At 40.2% G+C, this 20,777-nt stretch overlaps 1 protein-coding gene across 4 annotated transcripts in view; it reads right to left on the reverse strand.

The window, feature by feature from the left end:
• Positions 1-20,777, reverse strand: part of DIAPH2 (diaphanous related formin 2) — a 169,538-nt gene that overhangs the window by 107,176 nt on the left and 41,585 nt on the right. For all 4 annotated transcript variants that reach the window (XR_013340783.1, XM_077786470.1, XM_077786469.1 and 1 more), the window contains 3 exons: positions 4,192-4,293; positions 2,720-2,814; positions 888-989 (listed from right to left, as the gene is read on the reverse strand). Coding sequence is in view for 3 of the 4 variants with exons in the window: in XM_077786470.1 (XP_077642596.1) it covers positions 888-989; positions 2,720-2,814; positions 4,192-4,293 (299 nt within the window). In the remaining variant the exon portion in view is untranslated. The remainder of the gene's footprint in view (positions 1-887; positions 990-2,719; positions 2,815-4,191; positions 4,294-20,777) is intronic.

The raw sequence follows: 20,777 nt of genomic DNA on the forward strand, positions 1-20,777 counted from the left end.
TGTGGAGCTGGGGATAAATCCTGAGCACGTTGCAGAGGCTCTCATCATCATTTTAATCTCCTAGGCTGAGGAAGGGAAGGGAAAACAGGAGCTCATTTGCCTAAGGACTCCTGAGGTCTTTGGAAGACCAGGAGCAGAAAGTGATTCCCAAGGGCTGGCACAGAACTCAGAGTGCCACCCTCACCCCAGGCATGGATTAAAGAATTTCTGCAAATGCTGGAATTTCCTTCCAAGAGAGGCCCCAGCCATTCTGGTAGCCCTGCTCTTGAATCCATGGGCTGAAAGGAGCAGAACACAAGCTACCATTTTAATTCTAGTATAAACTCACACCTCTCCTTGAGCCATTCTGCACATTTGTGTTTGTATAAATACAGATGGTTTATATCTGTATGCATACATCTATATGAAATATAGATATGGACATATTAACTCTTTCAGCTGTTTACAGGTTTTGATACAAAATAAATTTATCAGAGTTCTCAGTGGCATGGGGTAAATGGGTCTTCCATGGGCTCTTGGAAATTTATCTGCTTGAAGGCAGAGGGTCCTTCAGAACTGTTTAATAAACATTCAAGGCAAGACAGGCAGACAAAAGATTTGGTCTGGCATGCTGCACTGTAATTCCTCCCTGAAAAGCAGCCAGAACCAGAGGGAGCACCCAGGAAAGGACCCTGAGGATGATCTGCCCCCACTCTGGTTGGTCACAGCCCTGCCCAGGCTGCCCTAATACAAATTAAAGATTTCTTGATTACTACTCATCAGGAAATAGCAACTTCCTATTGCAGGTCTTGCAAAAACACTAACAAAAAGATTTTATTCCTATATTGTTTCTTTTTATGTGCCAAAAAGGAGCTCTGCAGTTAATCAATCCTTGCACTAATACATACCACAACTCCAAATTGCTCTGGCTCAGCGAGATCATTGTATTCCTCTTTTAATTCAGCTAAGGCATTGAGCTCTTTCTGCTCAGGAAGATTCTTCACCAGGTTCTAAAACAAACAAGGCATTATATCAAATTTGTTACATTAAACTACCTAAGATATTAAAAATAACACACTTAAAATACCACAACATGGAAATGCACAAGGAAATTACGGGACGTTTATTTTATTTACGCAGCTTTAACGTTATATAAACATCAAATCAAAGCAGCAATTATTTAATACAGACATCAACTGCTCTGCTGCAGTCTCTGATTTGAAGAATGTATTAAAAGGTTGCAGTATCATTTTTCAGGGTCTGACAGCATCAAGGAGTTTTGTCTCTCTACAATCTCCTTTTACCCTAATGGTTGCATCTTGCTCATTAAACATCAATCAAGAAATAACAGGTCTGTGTAAAACATGACAAAAGTAGCAAAAAAAAAAATTTACAGTCATTAGACATTCCAAATATCTGTGCACAAAGTACTCTCTAAAAATACCTTACAAAGAAAAGGGCAGCAACCCAAAATTGTTCAGATCTTTTGGATGGCAAATATACAGGAACTCAGGCAAAGTTCAATTAGCTTATCCATGTCCCCAGAGAAAATTGTGAATTATTTTATGATATTAAAGTGTCAAAATACAGATATGATAATATTTCTATTAAGTCTGAATAATATTATATGTTAAGAAATACTCAATAGAAGTGTAGATTTGCATTTGATATATAAAATTTTTAAAACAACGCATTAATATATTTCATTTTTAAAGTGCAGATTGTATTTAATATATAACGTTTTCATATCTACACAAGTTGAAATCCAAGCAATAATGTATTTGTATTAGAGGAGATCAATATGAAACTACTCTGCACTTCAGCTACCCAAGGTGGGGTTGTTCCCTTTATTTTTGATTTTACTAAACCTGAAGGATTCTTAATCATCTGATCTGACATCTCTGATCAATAAACCAAGTCTCCAATAAAATTAGGGCTTTGCACCTATTCTCAAATACTGAGGCAACTCAGTTTAGACCAGAGTCCCCAGAATAACCATTTTGCAGGTCCAAAAAAGGAAGAAGAAATTAATTCAGAAAACCTTGGGGGAATGGGTCAAAAGTACAACCAGGAGACAGGGATGGATGAAAGGATAAATGCAGGCAGTGTGGCAGCAGGAATCTGAATGGGTGTGTGATGTTAAATAAAGCTACAGCAGCACTGCTGGGCTGCCAAATCTTTGTGACTTTTGGGGTTTCCGTGGCTCTCTGCTGCACGGTGACTCCTCAGAGGCTCTCCCTGCTCTCCTCCTAGAGGGAGCAAACCACACAGGGATGGACAGAAGTTCTATTCCATCCTTTCCACTCTCCAGCTGAGAGATTTGGGGCTCAAAATGAGATTAAACCAGCCTGAGAGGAGATTTAGAGAGAGGTTTGGAATTGCAGTGTCCTGAAAGGTTCTGGGAGTTTCATCCCTCACTAGAGACAGGCAGAAAAGAAACTTCATTATGCACCAGCCTGAATCATCTTCAGCTTCTCTTCAAAGCTGAAACTCTAGAATTTTTAAATATTTCCTTTTGGAAAGGGAAATTCCCAGGAATTCTTTTGTTAACTGTGTCTTTGAAAGGCAGTTTTAGTGCTACATGTGGCCATATTCAAAAGCAGAAGTGAAATCAATGGAACAGGAAACACAACTGGTACCCTGCAGCTGATACCCTGTCCTGCTCTCAAATTCTTACTCCTTCCTGCCATTCTCACATGGAAAAGGAGCTATAACCAAAAGCAGAGGCATTTTCACATACCTGAATCAAGGATTCACTCAGCTTCTCCTCATCAACCTCTAAAATGATATTTTTTATTTCTTCATAAGGCAAACGGAAGGAACCCAAAAATATTGCTGAAATTCAGTAATACATCATTAGTATCAAAAAGGTCAAAAAAGATTGATATACAAAGGCAAACCATTTCTAGCAACCCAAAAAAACCACATCTCCATCTAAATTGTTTCACAGTTAAGAAGCCTCCTATATAAACAAATGCTAGATAGGCACACTATTGCAGTTTGACTTAGAATGAATTTCCTTTCTAAGAAATGAAATGATGACAACAATTTTAACTTTTAAATTGGCCTCAGTTGCTCCCTAGCAATGTTACTTCCCAATAAAGTTTTATCTTTATGAATGACATCTGCATTCCTACTTAAGCAGACCTACTCAGCCAATAATAGATCTCTTTATCCATTATTATTACTGCTTCCATAACCAGGTATGAATTGCTGTACTGCACTTACAATTGGGTCAATGATATTTATGTGATATTTCAGAAAATATTTCACATCAAAGTGGTAATGAAGAGCTGGGCAAAGTAGGAAAAATGCCCTAACACTACCACTTTTAGGTTAACTGAACTTATACAAGAGACACAAATAATGCAAACCCTTCAAAGATGGAGCTCTCAAAGCAATTTGATCTCAGAATGTTATAAAATCTCAAGAGAGCCCCATTCAGTAAACTACAAAGAATTCTTAACAGATGGATCAGCATAACATTGTTAAAAAGTGCTTTATATTCAGCCTAACAACTACAGCTGATTATCCTGCATCCATGCTGTCAAAATTTGAAGTTTTTTATCAACTGTGTCATACTTCATTTTCTGCTCATGCATGTGGCACTAAACAATGTCCACATTTGGGTTTGCACACTTATTTGCCACGGGCACAGCTGGACTAGTGACATTTATGGTGTTTCTGATTCCAATCAAAGATTCTACTACTCTTAGTGATGGATTTTCCTACATAATTAAGGGGAAAGAAGTTGGGCTGGATTTTGTTACCATTTGTAGCAGCAGTACCTGCACCTCTGCAGCCTATCTAGTAATATTTTCCCTTGAACCTGTATTTTTTCACTGCTCTGACCCAAGGAACAATCAGGAATGGCCTCTAAACCCCACCCACACCATGCTCTGCCCAAATTAGTGATCATTGAATTGCCCTTCCAGTCCTGAGCAGTTAATTTTGTCAGTAAATTGAGAGAATTAACTGACAAAAACCTCAGTAACTCATTAAATCACTTTTCCATGTTACTTTTCTTCATTTTTCCCAAGTTATATGGTGAATTCAGAATGTGTATTTAAACACCACAGAATTGAAGGCTCATGTTCAAATCAGCAGTTTTTGGAAAAAGCAATTGCAGGTGTAAACAAAAAAAGATAATTTATGAACAGCAAGGTGTAGATGCTACGTAGACATTGACATCCTGCCCTTCACATCACTTACATAAATTTTGTGCAGATTTTCCATCCAAAACTCTTAATTCTTTGATCTTCTTCTTTGACTGAGCTGCTTTCTTTTCTTCTGATTCTTCTACAGGCTTTTTGGCTGGAAAGAAGGTATTTATTAAATTCTATTCATTATTACAAGAGTTCCATCTTAGCTAACAGCAAGTCCATTAGCAAGCCATAATAATACATTTTGTACAATCAGTTCAAGGCCAAGTGACTACACTGCCTGCACCTACTGTAAAATATCCAAACAAACAAAGGAAATGTCCAAAACTGAAAGGAGCAAGAAATAAAAATATGACAATGAACAATTTTCCCAAGCACTATCAAGTAATATTTACATATTTTAACCCCATGAAATTTCACTTCAGCTCCAATTCATTGCAAGCATTTTTAAAAATACAGAGATTTGGTGTTACCTCGAAGCACATGAGTGCCCTCTATTGAAATAATAATATTTTTAAGTTCTTCATCCAAAGCCAACAACAGAAATAATTTGTATGTTTTCATTAATTATTTATGTTGTCAGTAGTAAAGAGCAAAACTAAGAAAACTGTATATTTGAAAATGATTTATTTTAAATTAGCAAGATTCACTAGTCTCATATTCAGCACTTTATATGGAAAGAAATGTGGCATTGGAGCACCTAAAATATAAGCTGATTTTTTGCATAATTTAAAACAGTCAATTTTTGCAGAATTTTCTTAAGCATTAAGTAAACCCATTAACAAGGATTTATTTCCTTTTTAATATCACATAACATATTTGGCACTGAAGGAATACAATCTTAATGTGCTTAACATTAATTGAACTTATTGAATATTTTAAGTCATTCAAAAGTAACTGAAACACTGGAAAGTCAAATTAAGATGAAGTTTCAAGCAGGCTGAATACAGTTTTGTTCTCTGAGCACTATTTTTGTTGCACTGTAATGAGCCATCATGGGTTTAATTGCAGGTATTTCCTAAGTATAAAGTGTTAATTTTCACTGTGAAGAGTAGCATAAAACTCAAGTTTCAATCTTTTGAATAATAATAATAATAAAAAAAAAAAGAATGTAGAAACCAGGTATTTGTCTCCTTACATCCATTACCACCAGGAAAACATCTGGCACAAAGGAATTCTGCTGGGTTTGTAGCCCTGAATAATCAGTTTATCTTGGCCATACTCATGCCTGCACTAACTGAGCCAGTACCAGGCAGTGCCCTCAGCCCCAGCTACTTCTAAAGAGCCTGAATCAGAGAAAAGTGAACAAAAACTGATTCAACAGCAAAGCAACATTTGCTCTCCCCTTGCCTTCCCTCCCCTGCAGCCTGCCACGAGCAGCAGCAGCCCTGAGCACCCCCAGCACTGACCCCAGCTGCACCCAGCTCCTTCTAAAACCCCAAAGTGACTCTTCAGCCACTAATCAGGCCCTTAGCACTAATTGCTCTCAATTAAACCAGGAAATAAGACCAGGTGCTCAACAACACAAACAAAAAACTACCCAAGAGTTAAAAATTAGTTGTCCCATGGGGAGGCAACAAATATTTTGAGTTCTGTTCTGTACAGCACAGAGAAAGCCTGGGCTTGTGTCTGCTGAGACAGATGAGGAGTGATTCAAGAGGATGAGTGACCCATTGCAAACCAGAGAAGATGAGTGACCCATTGCAAACCGGAGAAGATGAGTGACCCATTGCAAACCAGAGAAGATGAGTGACCCATTGCAAACTCGAGAAGATGAGTGACCCATTGCAAACTTTATCTGTCCAAGAGTTAAACCTCTCAAGCATGCACACCTCAAACAGGGTCCCAGATTTGTCTCAGGAGCTGGAGCACCAAAGACAAACTTGCATAAAACACACACCCAGCTCCTCGGCTTGCAGATGGCAGAAGTACCAGATTAAAAGAAAACAAGAGTAATAAATGTTTCTGTTACCAAATATCACCTCGCAGAAAGGAAAATTTCTTCCTACAGTGGTAATTCACATCAGTCAGAAAGAGCAAGGGACAAACACCTCTGAGAGCAGAAGTTCAAGGGCAATGCAAAACAGGTATTAAGTGATTCAGCTGCTAGAGTATCAGAGAAGGAAAAGTGGTTTGGGGTTAAAGACAATATTTTATAGACACAGAGAGTGAGCTGAGGCAAAACTCACAACAGGAACTCTGCCTGTGCAGGGCACAGGAGGAGTTTCCCTTGTCACCCCTCCTCACCTGTGTGCAGGTGCACTCCTCTACTGGCTGTAAAATCAGGAGCTACATTTACATTTACAGCAGATCCCACATTCCAAAGGTAACAAACCACAGCTACTCTGACCAATTCGGGCCTGAAGGGCTGCAACACCACTGCTTATAGATCATCCATTTAACAAACATCAGCTCTCTGGGGTAGATTCATTTTTTCTACTTGAAAAGAGCCACAGGAAATGTTCTTTCCAAAGAGTTTTCTCTTCCCACACATGAGACTACAAAGTTCACTTCATGCCAGTTCACAAAAACCAGAGAAACACTAGAACTAGATGCTTATGTGACTGCACTAAAGTCACAATACAGCATCAACACCAATCTTACCAAACCCAAATTCACAGAAAGAGACTCTAGTAAAATTTCTACATGGGACAGCTCCTGGAATCTCTCCAGCACTGCTTGAGATGACATGGAGCATCAGAGAACTCTCCAAAGCTCATCTCTCTTCTACCAGAGGCTTTGCTCACACAACCCATTTCAGCAGTGATTCAACTGTAACACAACCACAGATTATGGAATTTGGAAAAGTAATTAACTCAATTAAAAAGATTCTTGATACTTTCCAGAAGTCAGTGCACCATTGCTGACCAACCTCCTGCCCCCTGTCAGGCTCTCCTTTCACAAGTGCCTGTTCAAAGACAAGACACTTCTTGGTTTGATGCCACAGAACCAAAGGGAGAGATGAAAGAAGGATTTTATAGCAGACAGCACAGGGCAGCTCAGAAAAGCAAGATGAAAAATCAATCTGGAAGCTACAGCAGCTGTATTACTTCATACAGACCTTGGAGTTGAGTGCTGTGATTATTCATTACAGCACTTTGATAACGGTACTGGCTCAGATCTTCATTCAAAATCAGCTTTTTTTCCAAACCAGCGAGTCTTACAGACAGCACCAAGAGCTGGTGCTGCCATACCCAGGTGTCCATGCCAGAAATGGTCAGTTTAAAACCCAGGGTGTAGCAGAGGGGGATTTTTCTTGCTCTCTGAGCACTGCTACTGAAGCAACAGAACACTGGAGAACAGGTCAGCTCAGGTCTGGAGCAGTGGATGTGTTCTGGGGGAGAACTGCTGAGCCTCTCATGAACAATTACCCCACACTATTTAGACCTGTAAAAAGTTTTGGGTGGTTTTTTTCTTTATACTTGACCTCAGAAGAGGGAAAGGGAAGGAGAGCCACTGTGACAAAGCCAGAAGAGAGCCCGTGCCAGTTTCAGAACACACATAGAAACACCAACACTACATAAGTAACTTTTTCCTAATTTACAGCTCTATTAAGCTAGCAGTAATACTTTTGTTTATCAGTGTTGGAGGGGAACAGCTGATGCAAGAAGCTGCAAGGCATTGTTTGCTGTTGATCTGACATTTCCCAGTGCATGGGCAGCTCCAGCTGTGCCTTCAGCTGGGAACTCATCTAATCCCACTGCAAGTGCCCTGCTTGAAACCCTCCAAACCCTAAACAAAACGTTATGCAAGCTTAAAACACGTTAAGCAAGGCTAATGATAGTCATGGCAAAGAGCATACACAAACAGGTTGAAATACTTTAGAGACTTAATTAGGAAAAAATCCTGCCATCAGTACCTTTGTACTTCTGTAGTAAAAAAAAAAAAAAAGAAGCATACATTATTCTTGAAAATTATCATTTTACACCTGTTCATTAATTTAGCTACTGAATAACATTTGAAGTGGCCATGACTAGTTTTGTGAAATATATATGATTTTATTTAATATTGAAGCTGTTAAAACATTTTATTATCAGCTGAAATGTCCAGCTCATATGAAATTCCCTTCTTTCTTTAAATTACCAATTAATAATTTTAATAAAGAATTAACAGCAAAAACTGTCAGTCATGAATATGATGAGGATGAAAATTAAAGGGAGCTAAAAAGGAGTACACTGAATTATAGCATGGAGAAAGTAGATATTTAGGTGAACTTTAGCCTACCTTAACCTGAGCCTAAGTCTCCAAATTCTGTCAAGTCTGTTCACACAATGAACAAAAACATCCTTATATTGTCATGGGAAATGAACAAGTAAATTCATCTTATTTCCATCTGGCAAGTGGCTTCCCAATTGCATTTATCAGTATTTGGCAGTAGAAGTAAATATACAAAAGAAATTAACTGCTTTGTTATTGCTTCTACCTGAGAGGAGAACTATGGCTACAGGAGTGTAGGAGAAAAAAATTAAGTGTACATACAGTTGCAATGGATGTGAACTACACACACAAGAGTAGACTTGAGCAGCTGAAAGTAATAATTACATTGAATTTATCCCCCTCCCAAATAAACCTCCTGATGTGATACGCCTTGGTAGAAAAATGAAATAAAGAGCTAGGGATGCCACCAAAAGATTAGAAAGTAATTTGTAGCACAGAAGTGCAGCAAATTCTGTTGCAACACAATAAAACTTCTCCAAGTCAGGCTAAATTGATCATCCTGGAATGCCACAGAAAGTCTCCCATTTCTGTGCTATTCCCAGAAATAAAAGTCGAATGAAGGGGGAGAAGGAGGCAAGTCAAACACAGAATAGTCTCAAATCTGCTGTTGTTCTTTTCCCTCAGCAATAGACCCAGCGGTGTCCCTGGGTGTGCCCACAGCATTCCCAGGCTGGAAACCCCAGGGAAGGGGCCAGGGAGCTGAGCTGGGGCACAGCCTGACCTTCCTGCAGCCACCTGCAGGAACAAACACCTGCAGGAACAGGGAAACAAACACCTGCAGGAACAGGGGAACACCTGCAGGAACAGGGGAACACCTGCAGGAACAGGGGAACACCTGCAGGAACAGAGAAACAAACACCTGCAGGTACAGGGGAACATCTGCAGGAACAGAGAAACAAACACCTGCAGGAACAGAGGAACACCTGCAGGAACAGGGGAACATCTGCAGGAACAGAGGAACACCTGCAGGAACAGGGGAACACCTGCAGGAACAGGGGAACACCTGCAGGAACAGAGGAACACCTGCAGGAACAGAGGAACACCTGCAGGAACAGGGGAACACCTGCAGGAACAGAGGAACAAACACCTGCAGGAACAGATGGGCCATGCCAAGCTCTGGCTGCAGGCAGCAGAATGGACTCTGACAAAGTCTGTGTGCCCCAGCCAAGCTGCTGAACATCAGCACATGTGCCCATGGACTCATGGAATGGCTCAGGTTGGAAAAGCCCTCTGAGATCCTGAGCAGCAGCAGCACGTTCAGCACCACATCCAGGTGGTTCTGAACGCCTCCAGGATGCCCACTTGCCTGGGCAGCTCGGGGTGATGCTTGGCAGCCCTTTCTGTGAAGACATTTTTCCTGGGATGAATCCAAACGTGCCCTGGTGCAGCCCAAAGCCGTTTGCTCCTGTCCCTTGTCACCTGGAGAAGCAGAGTGCTGGCAGCAAGGACAAAAGCACAGTGCCAGCTAGCAGTGACCAAGGAGCAATTCCCCAGCAGACCTGCAGGAAACAGCCAGAGCATCCCAGAGAGGCTCTGGCAGAGGCCACAGCTCCCACAGCTCTCCTGGATCCTGCAGAACACATGCCACACGATCCAGGAACTGCAGGAACTGGGATTAAGGAGGTTTGGCATCCAAATTCATTTACAGCCTTCACTCTGCCATTTGGGCTCTAACTTTGACAAGCTGCAAACAGTTTTCCCAACTACGCAGAGAGAAATGCAAGAGCATCAGCAGATGTCAGCCACGCCTCCTGTCAATTCAGGCAGCAGCTGTAGGATCTCATGTTTATTCCCAAAGCCACCTGGCATTTTTCAGTTCACCTAAAATCACTCGGTTACCAATTCCTGAAGCAAAATTAATTAAGCACTCCTGCTGTCACTCTGTCCTTTCTGCAATCAGAAGAGCTCAATACCTGGTACAGCAATAAAAAAAGAATTATTACAAACCAAGCAATTGATCAAAAAGTGAATATTACACTGAGCTCTCAAGATAAAAAAATAAAACTAACAGGGAGGAAAAAACATGGAACCTCTTGCAGTCTTGTATGTTTTTTTGCCTAATTAATGTAATCAAGCTGAAGGAAGTGGCATCAACCCAACAAATTATGCTCTGTGGAAGAATAAAAGATCATAACTTAGTTTTACAAATTAGTTTTGCAAAAAAGAAGTAACAGGGGATCTGTACTCTTATTAATTGTTCTTATAATTGATTGCTACTTTATTTGACCACCAAATTTAATGGCTCTATTAATTTCACATGAAATATTCCTTGCTCTGTTAAAATTGCCCGAAAATGATTGTAAATAGTCTAATTCTCAATCTCTAGCAAAGTTGTACAGCTAAAGTGGACTTAATTACCCACTCTGTACTGGGATGGCTTTCACCTTCCTGTCAACAGCATCAAGGAGATGCCTGGGCCACAAAAAATATCCAAAAAAAGACAAGAACCCAACAACCAAAACAACTCCTCTCCCCACGCACACCCAGAAAATCCCAAACACACCCACACCCCATTTCACAACTGGCTTTGCCTGTGGAAGATGCTGTGAGACAGTAAAAGCAAATATTAACAATTCATGCCACACAAATGGCCACAGAAACACAGATGAACATCAGAAATCAAACAGCAGCAGGCAAACAAGGATTAAACTGAAAATATCTTCCTTGGGGCCCATTTCCAGTGCTGGAGATGTGCTGTAAGAAGCTGGAATCAAACCCAGTGGCCTTTTCCATGACCTCTCCTCTTGTTTTCCCATGAATATTGAAATGAAGAAGTGTTGTTATTGGACACAAAATGAGTACACAGAAGTTTGCTAATTCAGAAGACAAAAAGATCCAATTTTATTCAAACATCTGGTATTTATAGAATTCTAAAGGTGATTATGGATTGGAGGATAGAATTACTACTTCTCTAACTGGTTTAAAGATCAATTAATTATTTCTCTCCACTTACAGAGAAAAATGTAAACTATTTTATTTATACATGAAATTGCGTGGGAACTTTGACTCTCAAATATGTAAACATTATTAGAAGGCTACCAAAGTTTTTATGAGAACTTTAAAACTTTTAAAGAACTATAAAGAAAGCTTAAGACTTTTAAAAATCTGGGAGCAGATTTATAGAATTCTTAAGTGCTGGGAGCAGCTCCCAGGCTTTGCTGGCCCTGGGGGTGGGGCACTGAGCTCTGCACAGCCCCAGTTCAGTGCCTGGCCCAGGAGAGCCATCCCTGCATTTCACAACTCTCACAGAAGTTTTATCTGGGGGAGAAAAGATGTTTGCTATGTAAATAAAATGCTGCCCATAAGAGCATTTCTAATTTCAACAGCCACATGGCCCAGTTGTATTTTTAACCTGACATTAGGCCACCATCACCACCAAACTGAGACAGTTGTAATTAATCCCCAGATTCTGATGAGTTTCTCATGCATACAATTCTCCAAAGTAAAAAAAAAAAAAAAAGTACCAAGACTCAGAAAAAAAAAGTCATTAAACTGCTGTTGTATTTTACCAAGATTCTAATAAACTCATTTTCTTTTATTACTGTGAGAAGTCTAACAAACAGATATCTTTTAAATTATTAGTTCACCTACTGTTCTCCTTGATGAAGCCCATAAAAAGCTCACCTTCACAAACAAACATACTTATGGGAATCACATTTCCCAAAGGAACTTTCCAAATTATGAAGCTGAGATCCTGAGATCCAAAAATCCTTTCATACAGTCAAATGAAATAGATATTGGTGCTTAATGGAACACACTAAAATGTTAGTAAACTTGAAGTGATAAATCGATTTCTTCTATCACTGTGATATCTGATATTTAACAATCCTGACTAACTATTGAAACACTAAGTAAAATACACATGTCCAAACAGACATTTTAGTATTCTCTTCCTTTTTAAAGCATTGCTCTATCAATAAGGTTTTAAATAAATATGCATGCAAAATACATAAACATACTGAATTCCAAATGGCTTGGCTTTTTAGTGTAACGTAACCCACCCTGGTTATACACTCTGCCCTACAATCAAATATAAAATCTTACATTTCCACTGACTTAGTACACAAGAAATTTGATTTTATGTTTAGTTCAATAATTCTATTCTCCCATTTGGAGTAAAAAAAAATATATATATAATCTGTTATTTATTGTTCTACTGAACCCACAGAATTCAAAAAGAAGCATTCATAGGCATCAGGGCCAATGCAGAACTTCACAGGGTAAAAGGATCATATTAAAAATAATTGGCAAATGATCTGCCTTAACAGATTCCATTAATTTCAGCAGTAAAAGTCAGCACCCCATGAGGCTGACTGGTAAGCAGAGCTTTGATAGCTGATCAATAGAAATAAGGATAAAATGCTGGGAAATTAGTCCTCCATTAAAAAATGTTGAAAACTGTGGCATTGTGGTGGCTGCTATCAAATGAATATCAAATGAATGCTTGGAGGCTGTGCCGAGCAGCCTCAGCCTCTCCTGTGCCACCAAACCCTGGGATCAGCCTCAGCTGTGCCACCAAGCCCTGTGCCAGGCTCCTGCAGCCCCTGGAGCAGCCACAGCAGAGGGAACAGGCCCCACGCTGGCACACACGCACTGCCCATTGTCCCCATCACTCCAATGACACCCTAACGAGGTCATCCCAATAGTTCCAATATCCTGGGACAGCTTCTGGCATTCTGATGTCACCCCCAGAGACAAAGAGCCAGGCAGCATTTGGTGACAGCCACATATGAGTACAGCCTCAGTAAATGGGGTGGAGCCACTGAGCATTTTTGGGTGATGCCCAGATGTTTTCCTGTGTCTTCTGTGGGTCGTGCACTACTTGGGTCTGCCCCTTTGGGCAGTCTCTGGAAATACAGGGAAATAAATATAAATTAGCTATTAATGAAATGCTCAATGAGAGAAACAGGAGGCAGCAAACCAGGATGACCAGAAGCAGCAGGGTTAAAACTCTGCAGAACAACACATCTGTCTGAAATACAGAGAAGTGCAATGGCACAGGTTATAAATGCTGAAAGATCCTGAGTTCACTGAAGACAAAACACAATGAAGACTTTACTGCGTGTAAAGATGTGACCTCTGGCTTGGAAAAAACATCAACTGCTGGCAGCTGAGAAGTATCTCTGTTTAATCGATTCTGTGTACATCCAGCAGCAGACATTTAATATATATTAACATGTATTTACTCTTTAGACTGAGCAGCTGCTCTCAGTCACCTGCTGCAGATGAAATCCAGGGCTCAGCCAGCCTGAAGTCAGCCTTGGATGGTTGTGTGTGTTACCACCACCATAAATTTACCTTGGAAAGGCTTTCTTGGGGTCCAGGTACCCCAAAGTGTTGTGAACACACCAGGTGCCCAGAGAACACACGGGCAATGATTATCTGCCTTCAAGACACACAAGATAAATTACTGCCACATCACAGCATTACTCCTAGGGGACCTGCAGGGTACTAAATGAAGCTGCTTGCATTGTAGCAGACTAAAAATAGTGCAGAACACAGCTCCCAGCCTCTCACCTTCAGCAGCAACCACAGGCTCCACTGCTCACCTCAGCACCCTGTGCAGGAGGCTCCACTGGACACCCTGAATTTAGCACCTGTGCTCTGCTTACCTTTTGCATCACCAACCCCAGCCAAATTTGGCTAGAGTGATTCATTTAGAAGGCAGGGTCTGTGTGCTAATGATCCAAGTCCTCAGTGAAACAACTCAAAAAATGTCAAAGAAAATCTTGACATTTACGCCCCAGGTACTCCCATTCAGAATGTGCAACTTAATGATAACTCCACACTGACTTTTGCCACGTGGGCTTCTTGCTTTTAGAAACCCTTTAAGCCACGGCCTTTTCACAGTGGGGAATTATTCAGTAGCAGTATTCTGCAATAATCACATGCATTCCCACCTTACAGAACAGAATAAAGCACCTGAAAGGAAGAAGCTTCAGAGACATTTCAGTCTCTCATGTTGCACAAGACACAATATAGAGAGTTGTAATTATGGCTTTACATCCATTTAAGATGATTAATAAGTAATTCAAAAAGATACTTTTGTTATTATCTGTACTAATGCCTGTGCACCTAGTATTTTCAATTTCTCAATGAATTCAGAAACTTAATAGCATGATTGTTAACTTTTAATCCTTTAGATAGCTTTTGAATGTCTCTTTCTCCAAAGAACCCTTATTCATGTAGGTAACAGAACTATCCTTGCTCTCCTATAAATAGCAGAAATTCTTGCAATAGCAGCTGTTCTGTCCAAAGCAGCCTGGAACAGCATCACAGGTGAAGCAACTATCACTCACAGAAATGTTCTATGTCAAGAGCAGATGACATTTTTTGGGGGTTTTTGGTCAGCAATAAGAAAGGAAAAAACAGTTTTGCACATAAAACATAAAATCCATGGAGAGGGCATCATTTTTCTACAAACACAGAATCACTGCAGGTCAGCACAGTGAGCAACTGAAACCAGGCCATGAATCAGACACATTTGTCAGTTTATGCTTCTGCAGGAAAAAAAAAAAAAAAATGCACATTCTATTTCTTTTGATAGAAAGCAGATTTAGGAGGAAGTGCAGGATGTGCTAACAGTTGTTCTGCTGAAAGATGCAGGGGGCAGCTCTTTAATGCAGCCTGGAAAGAACTATTTTACAAGTAAGACCATAAATCTTGCTTATAACCAAGGCTTTGTTTACAGTGGGGTTTTATTTATTTAAGCAAATACATTGTTATTCCCAGAACTCTGCTGGAAATTTTCAGCAGAGTGAAATATTGGTGCCTAATCCATTTAATAGTCAGAACCAACTGTCCTGGTAAGTAGCTGGTCTGCTCTCCATCCTTTCCTCTAGACTTTATTCTCCCCTGCTTCACCCAGGTCACAAATTCCCAGCCAATGTTCAGCTGAAGAACCTGCACTGCAACACTCAGCTGGAGTTTCCTTTACCAGCACTGCTGGAAAATCTATCAGAAGGCAAAAGGAATGGTTTCAAAAGCATTCTGCACAGAGCTACTGAACACAGACCCAGCAGTGACCTCCAACTCATCAGCAGTGTGTTCCATGCACACCTACAGATCTCAGTTCTTGCACATCAGGGAGAAGCCAGCTCGAGGAGAATTGCCACAGTGGATAATCCTAAAGCTCACTGAACAAAGGATTGCTGTCAAATCCACAGAATGATTTCATCATCTAATCACTGAATGGTCTGGGCTGGAAGGGACCCTAAAGATCATCTTGTTCCAAGCCCTGCCAAGGGCAGGGACACCTTCCACTAGGGTTGCTCAGAGCTCCATCCAACCTGGCCTTCATGTTGAGTAACAAGATTCACATTAAATAGATTTTTAGAATATCTAACCCAAATTCCCATGAAAAATGCAGTTGTATACTTGAAGAGGAGCATCTTTTGCAGGTTATTTTTTTCTGTTTTGACATTAGAGAAAGCATTCTCAGTCTAATCTCTTTATTTATTCATACAGAAGGGGTTTTATTCTAGGAATATAGATTTATATTTGTTTAAAAACAAACAAACCCCATTTCCTTTTGCAGTTCAACAGATTCTTTTTTCAATTCAACTTCTGAATTTCTTTTTCATCGAATTCACAGAAAAAAAAACCTCTCTGTAAGAGCATTATAGATCAAGACTACTTCATGAATGTATTCATATTTCATGCTAATTAGTCTTTGTACACAATCCCTGTCTCTGCAGTGCCAGTACATGTGTCTCTGTCCTCAGCTCCTCATTAAATGTGCTGGGCTTTATTTGAGCACTGCATCACCCAGCCTCAATCAGACAGTTGGGAATGCAGAGCTGCCTTTCTTCCCCTGCTGGATTTTAGCAAGCTCACACACACCAAAGCTCCAGCTCCTGAGAAAAACGAGGCATGGAGGAGGTACAGAAGGCACCAACTACTACCAAGTTATCACACAGTGGGCTGGAATTCCAGGCTCCTGAACGTGTGGGTAATGAACATTTCTGTGTGCCACCAGCAGTGATTCTCACACTTCCCTAATGGGAACCTCCAACACTTTAAAGGTTGGAAAAAACCCACTGAACCCATTCCCTTTGTAGGAAAAATCCAATGCCTTTGAGAGTTCACCTTCCCTTGGCTATTTCTAATAGTCACAACTGCTCTTCCATCTTTCCTCTTCAAGATTTTCATTTTCATATTCTGAGAGTTGAGGTATAACAAATTAATACAAGAACTCTGTGAGCAACCACCTAAAATATAACACATTACTAAGACAACTCAGTCACAACATTGTTATAAATACATAGAAGAGGTTTTTTTAGACAATACATGTCTGTCCCCACTCCAATTCTATTTAAATTCTCTTTAAATTCTTCTGGTGAAGCTTTCTGACAAAATTACTAATTGAAACTTGCATAAAATCTGAGCAGCAGGGGCTTTGTCACTAATATTTTTCAGAAATTTTTCAGTGCCAGAGATTTTTTAACCAAAAGATGGCCTTGCAGCAGGCACACACAGACAGAAGAGCTTCTCCAATCTCAGTTTGCCACGTGGCACTGACGAGGCAGGTGGATAATCAGTTTGTACCTGCAGAACTCCTGCAGTCACTCAGGAAGCAGCAGGATTCCTCATTTCACATCCTTGCTCCTCAAGTCTCCAGTAGGGAGCTCTCACCTGTCCCAGTGATGTTCCAAAAGGGTTAAGCACTGCCAATTAGAGTAAAACTGAAGGAATGGCCTCCACATTAGAGCATCTGACCTGGATTCAGAACAGACAGAATGCTGATTCTGAAATGAACTCCATTTCTCCAGGAATTGTGGGGAATACATTATGCTGCACCTCCAAGCAATCCATGAATAATGAGAGCAGCCTTCAAACAGCCCAGACCTCCAACGATTTCCCACCTGTCTCTTCATCCGAATACAATTTAATTCACACACAGGCTGTTTGTATTTGTTCTTCTGAAGGTGCAATTATTGCAATTCTTTCTGTAATGCTGATTAAGAATGTCCAAACTTCTCTCTCAGAACATTTTTATGGAACAACAATGCTCTGAAAAAACTCCAACTCTGCTGCAGATGTAAAGAAAGCAAGTTCCAGGAACAACAAACTGGAGATAGGAAAATTGCATCTGTCTGAGCCATCCCTCTTGAGTTTCCCCCCTTAGGAATCTACCACAAAGTTTGAAAAGCGGAGTCCTAAGAGACACAATCAAAGTGTGTCACACTGTGACCTGCAGTGAAATTCCTGCCTCTGCCCAACCCTAAAGCACGAGCATTCTGAAAGGGTTATTTATGTAAGATTTTATAGGAAAAGAAGACAATAAACAAAAATACCACAACTGACACTGAGCCTAACTTCTGAAAAAGTCTAAATAGATTTTAGTTTTTAACCTGGGATATTCTTCATTCACTGTCACATGATGAAAACAATTACAGTTAGTAGGTACACCAACAGGATATGTACTTTACATAGTATGTTTTTTCAAAATAAATTATGTTTTCTTAGTGACTCCATATTACAAACTGTCTTTGACACAGAAATTAAGTTATTGAAAGGCGAGTGCATTAAAATGCTATTTGAAATAAAAGATTAAGAACTATTTACAATCTTTTTCTCCTAATTGGAACTTTTGCTTTCTTTTACAGCATTCTGAACACTATACTCATGTCAGTCCTGCTGTCCAGTGATGGGTGGTCCTGGTGTTCTGGAAATAAGACTTGGACTGTAAAACAATTCTAATCATTCAAGAATTACAAAAATGTATATAAAATATATCAAAATACAGAGATATACATACATAAATCTATGCTAGATGTTAGTAATTTCAGGCAGCAGTTTGTTTAAACCATGCAAAGCTTTTTTCACCCTTGAGTTTGAGAGTTTACCTACTGGGTAAATTGAGCGGAGAAGAAAAGGAAAGTGAAAAATAGTAAACTAATAACTCACTCCTTCTTTATGGTAGTTTATTCTCCTGCTGAAAAACAACAATTTCAAATAGATCCAGAGATGAAAACAAAGCAATTTGCTGCACTTCTGTGTGAAACAGATCTGAAGGGTGATGCCCTAAGTGTGCAAGCCCAGGCAATGGAATTCCTCTGGCACACAGCCCCGGTGGCCCCACACTGCACAGCTGATCCTGCTCTGCATTCCCACCCTTCTGCAAGGAGAGGCTGAGGAGGGGAAGGAACCAAGCTCAGCCTGAATCAGCAGCAGACCAAGGGAGCCACCTGCAGTTTGCAATCCTGAAGCAAATTCGTGGGGAGTTGAGAGGCTTTTCCTCCTTTTTGTGTTGACAAAGCAGCATAGGTAGCTGAGCTAGTGCAACACAGCCGTGCTGAACAGCAGAGATTTCTGCACTCAGCTGAGTCCTGCTGCCTCACACCTACAGCTGTCTGAGAGGAAATCTGCCCACAGCTGGATCCACTGAAAGCTTGCAAATGTTGAAGTTCTCTGATGAATTAGATCTGAGCTTCTCAGCACAGCAAACTCAAAGCCATTTTCTAAAAGTACTAATTGCTGCTCCTTGTATTTACAAGTCCCAAATGCAAATTAATGCAAAGAGTTTTCTTTCAAGTTTAATGGTGCACTGACCTATCATATTCTTTATATACATTATACACATTATTTATGTACATATCATATACATTATACATATAAAATCAAAACCTGAACACTTTGTTCATGTTTTATTCAATTGCAGCTTACATACAAGTTTGTCTTTTCTCTTGTCCCTTCCCACTGAAATTCCCATCATGTGAAAAACACAACTCGGCTATTAAGACCTTACTTCAGTTTTGAAAACATATGAAAATGATTGTTGAGTTGCATTTTAAAAGTCTAATTGTAAAGCAACAGAACCCTGATGGAGAAGTTTTCCCTTGAGGCAAGTTGGATGGATAATGAATTCTGTATTGGAACAATCCCAGTAGTTACAGACTATTATGTACTAATTACTACCTTTACAGACCTACTGTACACATAATTAATTTCTTCAGAGCACTACTATCATTCTTGACTGGCAAAATACACAACCTAAATTACAAGAGGCAGAAATTAACATGATCCTTTAGGGAGACGGCATTAACTTGCTTTGCAGTGTTTTACAATTAGACCATCAATCAAGCAGAGAGAAATGATTTGGATAGCAGCAGGCCCAGCACTGAGTATTGTCACAGTCCTGAGTGTGGATGTGTCACAACCTGGCTGCAGTCACAGCACTGCAGCCTTCACCTGCAGCTGGCAGGAGACACTGCAGCATTCAACTCTACATGGATTTAACATCCCATCACTTAAACAGGAGTTTCTGACATCATATTCCAGCAAGCACTGAAGACATGACAGTGCTGCTGGTGCTCTCCCTTCTGCTGGTGGCCAGAGAGAAAATTTCATATCAGCTAAGAGACAAAAGCAAAGTTTGGTAACAGAGTGCTTGCCATAAAATGACCCCCAACTCCATCAAAAAGCAGTAGCCCAGCTTTCCTGAGATGTGCAACTACACTGGATTAATAATATAATGTAATATGCAAAAATTATTGTTCAACTGCACAATACAATATTCCTCTCCAGAAGCACCAAACCCCTTCAGCTCTGGCTGCATTCCTCTAAAGCAGGCAGCACTCAAAGAGCAAGGCAGCTGACAGCTTAGAGATAGCCAACATTAAGTCATTTTTGGAGTATCCTAAACCAAAATTATGTTACATGAGAAAAATTCCCCAAGTGTTTTTCTCATTGTACCAAAGAATCATGAATAGCATTCAGAGGTTTAATCAAATTTCAGTGCTGCAACTTACAAATCACAAATTTTTAATAAATGTGCACACCACTTTTACTTCAGTTACCATTCCCACTGGCATTCCAAAATCCCACAGAATACAAGACAGTAAACACTAAGTCATCCAAACTGCTTTTGGCAATTGTCAGTTTGCTTCCACTCATCCCTTTGTTTGTTTTACATGCTGACTGTGCTCCTCAGAGAATATCACATGCATTTCTATTTGGCTTTTTATCACACTCCTGGAATGTACCTGGAGACCACCTCATGAAATGGGACTAAAGCAAGAGGGAAATCTGATCACAGATGATGCCTGAAATAAGCATTTGGGACATGATGGAGCTGCTTAAGGTAAAAAGGGAGGAAGAACAGTGAACATTATTCTGTGTTTCCCTTTGCAGATGGCAGCTGCAGGAAAAAAATTGCTTCTGGCATGTAGTTCTTTGGGTCTGTGCTGCAACTAAAGGCCCCACGAGTCTTTTTGACTTCCAGTAAGTTCCCAAGTTTGATAAACCTTTGAACTCTGACAGACAACTCTGCCTTTCTGCAGGAGTCAGCCAAGTAAGATTTTCATGTCCTGGGTATTGTGCAGCAGCATTTTTAATGTGCATCCTTTGCTATGGCATCTTATCTTCTACAACCATTAACTGAGAACCAAAGAAGGAAAAATATCTGCAAGGCTA

This window comes from Lonchura striata, chromosome 14 (genome assembly GCF_046129695.1).
Source record: "Lonchura striata isolate bLonStr1 chromosome 14, bLonStr1.mat, whole genome shotgun sequence".
NCBI lineage: Eukaryota > Metazoa > Chordata > Aves > Passeriformes > Estrildidae > Lonchura > Lonchura striata.